At 35.8% G+C, this 13,638-nt stretch overlaps 1 protein-coding gene across 8 annotated transcripts in view; it reads left to right on the top strand.

The window, feature by feature from the left end:
* Nucleotides 1–13,638, top strand: part of BCAS3 (BCAS3 microtubule associated cell migration factor) — a 578,108-nt gene that overhangs the window by 231,803 nt on the left and 332,667 nt on the right. For all 8 annotated transcript variants that reach the window (XM_029211565.1, XM_029211568.1, XM_029211573.1 and 5 more), the window contains one exon: nucleotides 6,868–7,018. In XM_029211565.1, coding sequence (XP_029067398.1) covers nucleotides 6,868–7,018 — 151 coding nt within the window. The remainder of the gene's footprint in view (nucleotides 1–6,867; nucleotides 7,019–13,638) is intronic.

Here is a 13,638-nt window from a genome sequence, read left to right as displayed (position 1 = left end):
TTTTTTTTTTTTTTTTTTTTTTTTTGCGGTACGCGGGCTTCCCACCGCTGTGGCCTCTCCCGTTGCGGAGCACAGGCTCCAGATGCGCAGGCTCAGCGGCCATGGCTCACGGCCCCAGCCGCTCCGCGGCATGTGGGATCTTCCCGGACCAGGGCACGAACCCGTGTCCCCTGCATCGGCAGGCGGACTCCCAACCACTGTGCCACCAGGGAAGCCCTGAAGATCTATTCTTAAAGTTACCAAGTCTAGGCTCCTGGCCGAGTCAACCTAAGACTAAGGAGACTAGTGAAAGCCATGGGTTCCAGCACCTGGCTATCTTCTGAAGGACTTTGGGTGTCCCCTCCAAAATTAATTTTTTTTCTATAGATCATAGGGCTGTATTTTCCTGTACTTCCTGGATATGAGAAAAAATATATTTCCTCCCTTCATTCAGCATTTACTGAGCCGTCAACAACTAGTAAGATACTACTCCTACTCTGGAGGAGTCTTAACAGTTTTTGTGGAGGGTAAATCTGGGGGGTTGTTAGATTCTAGCTTCATTTTCAAAGAAAATCCATGACACAAGAAAGAGATAGTGAAAATTGTCTTTAAACAAAGACTTTGAACAATTGAAAAGGGAAGAAAGGATCATTATACTATTTTTGTTTATTTGATTGATTCAGTATGAACTTTCATTTTTAAATTTTGTGCTTTTAACATATATTTTTATACATAGATCATTACGTGTGAGTTAATGAGATTTCTTGTCTAAGCTACTTCCCTCATTTTACTAATTCCTGAATTAATTGTTCACACAGCTCTCATCCTTTATTTTCTACTAGAAAAGTGAAGATGAGAAGATCCAAGTTCCTTCCTCTATACTCAAATTTTGCATATCGTCCCTTTAAAACAACAATGAAAAACGTCTCCTTCCTTTTTGTTCCTGAGACATTTTGCAGATATCTTTATTAGCACTTTTTCTCCCATTAAATTCTTTAAAAACCTGTAGTCTTTCTGTCTCATTATGTTATGACCTCTTTAGGAGTCCGTTGGACTTATTTATCCAGGACTAGAACAGGGCCTCAGACCAATAAGGCTCAAAAAGTGTGAGTTGAAAGAATGAATGTTGAATGAAACCTTTGCCTGGTACAGTATCTCATCTTGTTAACGGCTTCTTTTCAGCTCCAAAGTCCTTAAATTTGTGTTCTGTATCCATTACCAGAATCATTTCCTATCAACGCTCCCTTTACTTATCCCTTTCCATATGATTTGTCACCTCTTTAGTGAAGCTACCCTATTGAAGATTACCAGAGTTACTAGTTTTCTCTCTATGTTTGCCTTTCTGAACCTTGTCATTGTTGACCAATTTATTTATTCTTCAATTAAAGCTATTTTTATAAATTGCTTACCACATAGTAAAATATGTCAGACACTTATGAATTCTTATGAAATATACCCAACTTATTTTACTCTTTCAGATGCACTGGGTTTCACAGGCTACATCATGAACACAGACACCAAGAATAAAAGCTCATAAATACTTGAGTGTTATTTGACAATAAGATAGAAGACTGCGAAGGATAGATGTGATGTACCTTGTATGCTCCCTTTAGGTGGTTTTATCTTGGTGAGCCAGGGAAGGGTTTTAAGTTATGGCTAACTAAACCACAAGCTTTGGAGCTTCTCAGTGAAATCACTTCCTTTTTCTAGACTACGGATCCTATCTGTAAAGTTCAGTGATCTCAAAATCTGTTCTGTTCCCTTGCTGAATAATTTAGGTACCTAAGTTCCTACTCCTCTGCCTCAATTGAAATATTCTTCTAAAACTGAAATATATTATCTTCCCATTGCTTTCCATTATAATTCTCTCCTAGTTAGAGATTTCTTACTATTGCTCACATCTGTGGCATCACTTTACATGCTCTCCTCTTCATGTTATCCTTATCCTCAGAATATTTCTACTCTTCTGCTCTTATCCATATTATACCCATCTTTCAAAGCCTAGGTTATGTCTCATCTGCTCTGTGATCTCTTCTCCAAATAATTGATCCCGTGTGTACTTATCTTTAGTGCTAGGCAATTAGCACTTAATTATTCCTGTTACATGCATATTAGACTGTAAGCTTTGTGACAGCGAAGAATGCAGTCCTCACAGTGTGTGATCTTAGGCTAAGGCACTCAACAAATATTTGACTGCTCATTGTGAAATGTGTGTGTTAAACATAGTCCTTGAATTTCATTAGCTTGTGACATATTTCGTGTTGCGGTCTGATTTCAGATCCAAATTAAATTCAGATCCAAACAATATTCAAAGAAATTAAAGGATACCTACATAAGTGGAAAGACATCCCATGTTCTTGGCTTGGTTGTGGTCTGATTTCAGATCCAAATTAGATTCAGATCCAAACAGTATTCAATGAAATTAAAGGATACCTACATAAGTGGAAAGACATCCAATGTTCTTGGCTTGGAAGAATTAATATTCTTAAGATGTCAGTGCTCCCTATACTGATCAACAGATTCAGTGCAATCCCTGTCAAAATCCCCACTGGCATTTTTGCAGATAATGACAAAATATAGGTGGAAGCAGCAAGTTTTGTTGGATATAATGATCCATCAAAGAAGCATAACACACCACTGACTGTCTTAGAAAGAAAAGGAATTCAGCATGATTTTTCTGTTTTTTTTCTATCTTAAGTTCCTCTGAAAAACCATTATTTGCAGTGACAGAGATGCTTCACAGTCCTTATTCTTCCTGGAAAAAAGTGAATAAGTGTTACAGGCGTTTTGAAAGTATTGTCTTCAGTGAGTTCTGTATGTGTGTATTTGGGTAAGGGTTTATGTAATGGCTATTTTAGAAGTCATCCCGATATGGCAGAATTTCAAAACAATTTGGAAATGAAAAACAACAAACACACTGATCTAAATTTTTTAATTCCATGTGGCTTGTATCTGAAGAGGACATTGATAATGTAATCTCAACTTCTGTCTTTATATTTCATAACCTTCTCTCTGGGAGATGTGTAACTTATTTGAATTTTGTAGTGGTAGGCTTACAAGGTGGTGACATCAAATAATATAGAAATAGTAAATGTCCAAATGGGTGCTTCTGCTCTACAGTATAGTATGTTCCCTTCTGCTATTCTCCTTTCTTTCTTTTCAGTGACTATATGTTTTTTCTATTTATTTTCAGATAGCAGTACAAATTGACATAACATGTCTGCTTAACAAAATTTAGCTTTAAGTTTGTCATTAGGCCAGGATATCATTAAATGGAAAAAGCAAAAGAGATCATGGATCCTGACTTGCCTCAGATTTCAAGTGTCAGAGTATTGAAGTAATAGACATTATAGGTACTATTTTGAGGACACTGGTTAAAAAACAAAAAAAATTGAAATGCATATTTGTAAGGTTGTGGTAAATAAGTGTAAAATATAAAAGTTAAAAAGTTTTTAGATTAAATTTATTTATTTATTTATTTGTTTATTTATTTATTTATTTATGGCTGTGTTGGGTCTTCGTTTCTGTGCGAGGGCTTTCTCTAGTTGCAGCAAGCGGGGGCCACTCTTTATTGCAGTGCATGGGCCTTTCACTATCGTGGCCTCTCTTGTTGTGGGGCACAGGCTCCAGACGCGCAGGCTCAGTAGTTGTGGCTCATGGGCCCAGTTGCTCCGCAGCATGTGGGATCTTCCCAGACCAGGGCTCGAACCCATGTCCCCTGCATTGGCAGGCAGATTCCCAACCACTGCGCCACCAGGGAAGCCCCTAAATTGAATTTTTGAAGCAAAAAATGTACAAAAGAAACAAATTCATAAAGTGGAATTTATGAAAAAATATTTTGCTTGTTAAAAGATCTGTAAGAGAAGAAAAAGACAAGTCGCAGCAGGGTAGAAAATATTTAAGAATCATGTATCTTATAAAAGGTTTATATCCAGAATATATAAAGAACTTTCGAAATATGGGAGTAAGATCCATAAATGATTTCTTACATTTATAGTCGTTTGATTTTCAGCAAGGGTACCAGGACAGTCCATTGGTGTGGGAAAGAATATCTTTTCAACAAATGATGCTGGAACAAGTGGATATTCAACATTCAAAAGAATGAAGTTGAACCCCTACCTCACACCATTTATAAAAATTAATTCAAAATTGGTCAGAGAGGGCTTCCCTGGTGACGCAGTGGTTGAGAGTCCACCTGCTGATGCAGGGGACGCGGGTTTGTGCCCCGGTCCGGGAGGATCTCACATGCCACGGAGCGGCTGGGCCCGTGAGCCGTGGCTGCTGGGCCTGCATGTCCAGAGCCTGTGCTCCACAATGGGAGAGGCCACAACAGTGAGAGGCCCACGTACCGCAAAAAAAAAAAAAAAAAAAAATTGGTCAGAGACCTCAATGTTAGAGCTAAAAATATATAAAACTCTTAGAAGAAAACATAGCTCTAAATCTTTGTGTCCTTGGACTGGGAGTGGTTTCTTAGATATGACAACAAAAGAATAAGCAACTAAAGAAAATATAAAGAGTTCATCAAAATTAAAAACTTTTATGTTTCAAAGCATACCATGAAGAAAGTGAAAGATGACACATGGAATGGGAGAAAATATTTATAAATCATGTATTTGATAAGGGACTTATGTTCTGAGAATATAATTAGTTGTTACAACTGAACAATAAAAAGATAACCCAATTTTGGGTAAACATTTTGGATAGACGTTTCTCCAAAGAAGGTATACAAATTACCAAAATGCACATGAAAAAGATGTTTAACATCATTAGTCATTAGTAAAATGCAAATCAAAAATACAGTGAGATACCACTTCACACCCACTAGGATAGATAAAATAAAAAAGATAGACCATAACAAATATTGTTGAGGATGTGGAGAATTTGGAGCGTTCATACACTGGTGCAGCCACAGTTTAGCAGTTCCTCAAAAGGTTAAATATAGACCCAACAGTTCCATTCCTAGGTGTATATACCCAAGAAAATTGAAAGCACAAGTCCACATAAAAACCTGTGCACTAATGTTCATAGAATCATTATTCATAGTAGCCTGTTAAAACAACCCAAATATTCATCAACTGGTATAAATGTGGTATATCCATACATTGGAATATTATTCAACCAGTTAAAGGACTGAACTATTGATACTTGGTAACATGGATGAACCTTGAAAACATAATAAGTGAAAGAAACACTCACAAAAGGCTACATTGTATGATTTCATTTATATGTAATATCCAGAATAGGCAAATCTACAGAAACAGAAAAGATGCCTGTATCAAAAGCCGATGGGTGGGGCAAAGGAAGAGTGACTACTAATGGGTATGGGCTTTCTTTTTGGGTGATGAAAATGTTCTGAAATTAGATAGTGATCATAGTATATGATTCTACTCTGTAGAATATATTAAACACCATGGAATTGTACATTTTAAAAGGGTGAATTTTATGGTATAGGAATTACATCTCGGCAAAAATATTAACCCAGTTTTTAAAATTGGCAAAAGCTTTACATAGGTACTTTACCAAAGAAAATATATGGATGACAAATAAGTACATGAACAATAACAACAACAAGCTAAACGTTTTTGACCATTAGAGAAATCCAGATAAAAGCCAGAATAGCTAAAATCAAAGAGTACCAATACCAAATTCTGGTGTGGATGCAGAAGAACTGGAACTGTCATACTTTGCTGGTGGGAGTATGAAGATCAGCTACTTTGTCAAACTGTTTGGCATTTTCTCATAACCTTAAACATACAATTATTATGTCCATGCAAACATTCATTTACCATGATCAGCAACTCCATTCCTAGATTATTTATATGTTTTTTAAAAACTTACATTCATACAAAAACCTGTTCAAAAATGTTTATAGCAGCTTTATTTGTAATAACCAAAAGTTGGAAACAAGTCAAATGTCCTTTCGCCAATGACTGGGTAAACAAACTGAAGTACTTCCATACAATGTGATCATACTCAGGAATAAAAAGGAAAGAATTGATACATGTAGGAAAATGTAGAGTGGATGAATCTCAGATGCTTATTGGCAAGTGAAAGAAGCAAGACAATACTGTACATACTTTGTGATTTCATTTATAGGATGTTCCGGAAAATGCAAAGCCATGGAGAGGGAGAAAAGATAAGTGCATGAGAGGAATTTGGCTTATTGGTGAGAGCAGAGTAATTACTCTCACTGCAGATCGGATTTTATTTCACAGAGCTTGTTTTTCCTGGTTGTTAATGAGCCATAATGCCTATTCTTTTTTTTTTTTTTTGGTATTAATACCATCATAAAATAAAGGGTTGATTTATGTTTTTTAATTTTATGATGGGGAGTGGTACATTTTGGGAGTAAGGCAATGTTTTTGCCTATTGACTTTTGTCAGTCTCACCCTATGTCTACTGTGGTGCATTCTGTGGATACACATCCTTATGACTCATGTTTCTTCTGCTCTCTGAGCCTTTGCAGGTCGCCATGGCTGGAATATTCTCCCCACTTACTCTCAAGCTTGTTTAGGGAAATGTTCCATGCTTCCTCTAGACTAATTTAGATCTTGCCATTTTATTTTCTTTTACTATCCTATATTTCTTTATAGCACCATAAAATTATAATTAAGTTTTATACCAATTATTTGTATAACCATGTAACATCTATCCAATTCTGTATCCTCCAATCCTCCATCCTCAAACACTACAGTCTCTGTTTATAATCAATGCACATTTGGTATTACCAGAGTCCTTTGTTTTTCTTCCATCCATATAGCCATGATTCTTTTAGAATCCCTTCTGCCTTTAATAACTTTCTTAAAAGATTAGTGAAGTCAGTGCAAATCCTATCAGAGAAGGAAACTTCGCTTGGTGATGCTTTTCTTTTCTTTTTTCTCTTTGTAGGGAAACTCAACAGCCAAGACTCCTACAATAATTTTGCCAACAACAACCCTGGCAACCCCCGGCTTTCTCCTCTCCCCAGCCTGATGGTATTGATGCCTCTTGCACAAATCAAGCAGCCAATGACATTGGGAACCATCACCAAACGAACAGGGTAAGGCCTCAGGCTTGATGCTTTTTTAGTAGCTGTTTTAGAGGATTAAATACACAAAAATAAAACATACTTTTTCTTTGGGTGGTTTTGATTATGTTCTTCATTTACAGCCCACATGAGACTTAATGGCAGCAGATTAAATACAAAGTATAGAACATACACAAACACATTCATACATAGCCATGTACACACACATTCACAGAAAAAACAAAGCAGTGACAAGTTGTGAAAACTAGTATTGGCTAATAAAAACCAGATCCATTTACTCAGGCTTGTAGTTGCTGCCTTGTGGCTTTGTCTGAAAGTAGTGCAGTTGCATTTTCTTGCTTTTGTGGACATGATCTGGATTTATAATGACCCCCAAATTTTGACTGACACCAATACTAGGGAGAGAACTTAATATGACAACCATGTTTCTAATACTTTAAAAAAAAATCATCTGCATTGAGGTACAATTTACATATAATAATCTATTGTTAGTATCAGGACAATGTGATATTATGGATAGTTTTCAAAATCCAGAGTCCTAGGGTTTAGGCTTTACTCAGATTGGTCCTTAACACCCTCAGAGACTCTTGATGACTCACTTGATATCTTTGTGCTTATTTTAGCTATTTAAAAATTTTTCAAATTCCTACCTGTTAGGAATATAAAATTATCACTTCTTTGGGTTCCTGAAAATAAAGTGCTGTGTCTAAGATATAAGATTATTAGATATTCAATTGTATAACAACTGTGAAACTCCATTATGTTCCCCAAAATATATGTCTGTAGCCAAATTACCTGTTTTCATCAATAAGCAATCCTGAGGTTTAGCCTAATTTGAAATGGAACAACTGTCTTAAAATTCTGTATTTGGTAGTCAAGAGAAAACTCCTTCTTGGCTTCAAATAGTCTTCAAGGTCTTTCCAGTAAGAGGAATAGACTTAATTATGTGGCTGCTGTATCATTATGTTTTAATATTGTTGTGCTAGGTGGTGAAGTGTTTACAGAAGCTGCTTTTGTAAGAAGAAATACTCATTCTCCAGGATGAGGCCTTTTAGCTCCAGATTTCACCATTACACTGAAATTGACCCTCTACCTAGTGGAGTTGTGTTTGCCTATAAATTCCTGTTTCTGAATGCAGAAATTGAGGTTGTGGTGTATTAAGGGAAAAATACAGCAAACCGAGCTCCCAAATCAGACATCTTATGATACAAATCATTTGCCTGTATTTTTAAAAATTGATATCAGCTTTTTAACTCTTCATTAGTAGTGTAATTTAAATAGAATTTTTACCTCCCTTTCCTCTTATTTCGTTTCTTTATTTTAAAATAAGTTAAATAAGAGTGGCTATGGATAGTAAAGGGGTTATGAACTTATATTTACAGGTGGCTCATTTTTTTCTTTGTGTAATGATACATTTCTGGGATGTAGAATCAAATAAAAATGAGACTAAATCTTGAATCATAATCTTAAAAGTTATTTTTTCACTCACAGAAGTCAGTCAGTACATAAATATACCTTCTTGATCCAACCCAGCATTGTAGAATTCTACAAAGTGTTTGTCAGTCTTTCCTGAATCTAAGAATCTAATCTCAAAATTGTTCCTCTTGATTTTAATTTTACCACTAAGATCCTAAATGAAGTTCTATGCCTGAAATCACGTGATCTTAAGAGTTTAATTCGAAATATTTGTGGGGAGGTTGAAAAGTGAGTTTACTTCTGTATATATTTGAAACTTTCCATAATAAAAAGATAAACTGTATCACACACTCTTTCACTGTCTCTCTTGCTACTCTTTCTCTCTGTCTTTAGTTGGGTAGAAACTATTAATCATCTGGTGTCTTCCTGTGCTACCATACTTTATGAACTTAGATAACTTCTCTGTTTCCTTTTCTTGTTAAAAACTTGGTCACAGGGCTTCCCTGGTGGCGCAGTGGTTGAGAGTCTGCCTGCCGATGCAGGGGACGCGGGTTCGTGCCCCGGTCTGGGAGGATCCCACATGCCGCGGAGTGGCTGGGCCAGTGAGCCATGGCTGCAGAGCCTGCGCGTCCGGAGCCTGTGCTCCGCAGCAGGAGAGGCAAAAAAAAAAAAAAAAAAACTTGGTCACAATTCCTAGATTTTCAGAGCACGTGTATTATGTTCCCTTATATTCTAGACAGTTTAATAATTATTTATTAATGAATTAAGTGATAGGAATTTGAATTGTGTGCTTTGAAATTAATATTAGTTCAAGATACATGTATCTTATTAGTTACTGGGCTTTTTTTTTTTAACATCTTTATTAGAGTATAATTGCTTTACAATGGTGTGTTAGTTTCAGCTTTATAACAAAGTGAATCAGCTATACATATACATGTATCCCCATATCTCCTCCCTCTTTACTGGGCTTTTAATCTCAGATCTCAAACCATTTTATTTTTTCCAAATTTTTGAATTCTTTTTGGCATGTCCCCTATCTTGGAGTGTTCAGAAGGAATAATTACTGCTTGTCCCACAGTGAGTCCTTGGCTTTTAAATTTTAAACATTTTGATAGAGATTCATTCAGACTTACCAAAAAAAGTTACAAGACCAGTAAAAGGAATTCCTGCATACCCACATTTCCCAAATGTTAGCAGTTTAACATATTTGCCTTATCATTTATCTTTTCTCACTCGGCACACACATACACACATGCACACACACATCCACCAAAAGCTCATTTTATTAGTATTTTTTTCTTCTATATGGTTGTTTTCTGTAATGAATTCTCTACTATGGCAGAGCTTTAGTGCTCCATAAATTACCCCACCCACTCTTCTTTTTTTCCCACCCCTCCTACTATTCTTTTTTCCCCTTCCTATTAACAAAGATTACAGTGACCAAAAACACCTTGATGATAGTATTCATAACTTATGCTTGCCTATGGCTAAGTTACAAGACTTAATACCCCCTTAAGCCATTTTCTGAAGGGTTTTTGATTATATTTAGAAATTGCTATTGTGACTTTACTTATAATTCTTATAGTACTACTGTAAGTCACCCAAACATTTGGTCATAGAATTTTTAGAATATAGTTTGTGGTTTTATTATCTTAACATTTAGCATTTTCATTGAAATACATGTATTTTGCCTAACCAAAAGTAATATTTTTGGGGGGAGAGTAAGATATATTCCCTAAATTTCCATTTTTGACATATGCTGAGATTTGAAGCACATCCCAGACATTTTTATATCATTAGATTTCTCCCATTAGGTAGTAAGGTTATATTTATGTCATTTTTATTAAGAAAAAAAATTTTTTTTTACTGTGACCAGTTCGCAAGCTGCCCTTAGCTCACTTGCGTTATTTCCATCAAATTTTATATATTCACTGAGAATTTTGCTTGCCACATTAAGGTCACTAGAGTGAGGAGCAAACAGGCTTTTAATTTTCCAGGTCATTGTGGAAATCCTGATTTACTCTGCGCTTCAGTGAAATGCCTTTCCTAACATTTTAAACATAAAATTAACAGAAGTATTTGACATGAATTATGTAGAAAGAGAACACAGAGCTGACTCATTTATAGACATGTAAGTTCAAATATACCTGATAATATATCTAGTAAAATATATATTATTTGTTCCATGTCCTAGATATTTGGCATAATGGCATGAAATAAACATTAAAAATCATATTTCTAGCATAGAGATTTCCAAGGATTGCTTAGGATCCTATATTTAAATAACCAAATTTAGATGGAAGCCTTAACTCAGACCTTCAGGGGATAGACGTGTACTTACCGTGTTTCATGTCTGCCCTCTTACTTTTGGAAATATAGATCCCTGAAAGCCTGTGCAGTGTCAGGGACCATCTGTCTTATTCGAAGACATTTGCAAGGCCAGTAGAACTACAAATGGCAAAAGACAGATGTATTTGCACCTTCACATTCTGTACCTTGAAGCAGCACTGGGAGGAAATAAGGCCTGTTTTGGCAACAGCTGTTGCTTAACCCGATGGTAGTACACACTGGTGAAGGCAAAAGATGTGCTAAGAATCTTTTGGTTTAACAGTCACTCATTCAAACAAAACCCATTTCTTCCAGTCTGAGACTGGAGGATTGGAAGGACCTCCATCATGTTTTTATCATGTGTGAATAAGTGTAGTTTTCAGCTACTAAAAGTGAAACTGGGTGCTAAGGGATTGCTCATTGTTTTGGAGTATAAAGTTTTTGTAGTAGGAATTTACTAAGCAATAGTCCATAGATGTTTGGTTGCATTAATTTTTAATGCTTCCTATGTAAAAACTTACTAAATAGATAATTTTTCATCAATATGCTTAATTTTTTGTACATCAAGTCTAAAATTATTAACATATACACATCATTTTGTGGGCACAAGCAGGGAACAGTACATTTCAAAAAGTGGTCAGGGGACTTCCCTGGTGGTGCAGTGGTTAAGAATCCGCCTGCCAATGCAGGGGACATGGGTTCGAGAGCCAACACAGCCATACATACATACATAAATATAAATAAATAATAAATTAATTAATAAAAAGAACAGCATATGTGGAATGTGCAAAAAAAGAGTAGTCAGAGTAATTTCATGGGAATAAAAATATAGAAATTGGGAATGAAGTTACTTCCTTGCCCTTAACTAGCTGAGGTTTTTGGTGAAGTAAACCTGGTATGACTTGTTGTCTTTCATAGGTTTCCTTTTTCTTAAATCGAGCAGCTTTTTGCTCCTTCTTCCCTCCCCCCCATTTTTGTATTTATTCATTTCTGTGTGAGCAATTCGAGCTAGGTATTAGGAACTTTTGGCCTGATCCTGTAGAAGTATATAATGTAGTAAAAGAATACTGACTTAGGAGTCTGAAGCTCTGGTTTCACATCTTGGTTGTCCTAGGTAAATTTCTTCATCTGAAAAATGAAAGTTTGTATGTATGGATTATTATCTGTCATACTTACAGTGTATGAATTCCCACCAGGTGTTTGATCCTGTTACCTACTTTCTAAGCGTCATTCATTGCTGTGCCCTAGGCCAGTGCTTCGCAAGAGCTCCATTTAGAAGACATAGATGATTATTCTTATTTAGAAATGGAAGCATTTAATAGCATTTATTTGATTATCTGTAATTGAAATTTGTAGACTAAATCTGCCGTCAGAGCTTGCTAAGTGAATAAATGACATTGGCATATAGTCCTTGAGGAAGGTCTGTTCCTCCTAATTCAGTTAGGTCTGCCTTGGCTTATTTAGACGCTTTGACCTGAGCCCCAAATGTTATAGGTGAAGTTCTAAGAGTTAAATGGGTAAGATTTGGAGAAAGATTCCCCAGATACAGCAGCAAATGGTAATTCTCCACCTCCCAGCCCTGTCTTATCTATGTGTTATTTCTTGATAGCTAAGCTGTGTATGTTTGGTTCCAGATATAAAGTAATTGATAATGTATTTTCATTAGGGTGGATATGTCTACATGTGCAATATACATATATAGTTTGAGTTTTCAGTTTTTGTACTAAATCAGTAGAATCCTTAAACCACTCCATAGTTTGTTCCCTTTTACCATAAATCTGTGGATTTGGGGGGGATGGGAGTGGTGAGGGGATTAAGTCTCCTATATACTGTATTACAAGTCAGTAAGCATTACTTTCTATAGAAATTTGACAATCTGTGTGTAGTATTCTAGTCTCTCTTCTGCCACATCTGGCAGAATTTGAACATTAGTGTTTTTCTAATGAAAATCTTGACCTTGTAATTTAAATTTGCATGTTGAACGTACCTCAGATTAGACAATTTATCTGTATATTTCAGCTTGAATTTGCCTTCAGATCAATAATTTGAGAGCCAATAATGCCATAGGTCTCTGTAGTAGTGAGTGGTTAAAATTAAATTAATGAAAAATTTAAAGTAATACTTGAAAATGATGTGAGGACTGATCTGCTTGCATGCACGTAGGAAATGTGTGTCCATCAAAGATGCTGCTTAACAGGGGGCATAGAGAGTGTAGCAGAGTCATTAGGGTTCCTGGAATATTTTGTTAGAGAATACGGCTTTACTTTACAATTTATACATAATGTTGTATAGCCCTTTCTCTGTTCAGTATGTTTAATATTTATATGGGCTCTTTCTGATATCTGTTAAGTGATAGTGCTTGAATTCTCATAGGCATGATCAATTGGAAAATAGGACTTTCAGAGATTTTTTTAGTTTCTATAACTCTGAAGATGATGAAATCTAATCATTATTAATGCCTTTCAGCACTAGAGTCAAGTTATAAAAGATTTTACCATGTTCAAATCAAATCTAGATTTACTTTTTCCTTACATATAAAAAAAAAAGTCTTCACATTTGTCTTGTTTTCAGCTAATAAGACCAAAGCTTTTGTGGTACTGTGTGGCCTTTGAAAAAAATGAATCAGAGTTTAATGAGTTACATAGCATTAATGATTTGATATAAAGCACAATTCCTAACTGTCTTCTGACAGTCTCCAGAAGAAACCGTTTGAGAGCCAAAGGCAAAGTCACTCTATGCTGGACTAGCATTTCTGTATTTTTAGTCTCTTGGCCAGCCCTGATGTTTTTCAATCAGAATTCAGCTTAAAAAGGACATAATCGTGACTTAAGTGGATAGGTTTTATATGGATTGTTCAACCTGCTGAAACTTAATAGTGTGTGGAAAAC

Source organism: Monodon monoceros, unplaced genomic scaffold, assembly GCF_005190385.1.
Source record: "Monodon monoceros isolate NGI ecotype Baffin Bay Population unplaced genomic scaffold, NGI_Narwhal_1 Super_Scaffold_9, whole genome shotgun sequence".
In the NCBI taxonomy this organism is placed as follows: Eukaryota; Metazoa; Chordata; class Mammalia; order Artiodactyla; family Monodontidae; genus Monodon; species Monodon monoceros.
Note: the sequence above shows the minus strand (reverse complement) of the source record. Positions and strands in the feature narration are given on the sequence as shown.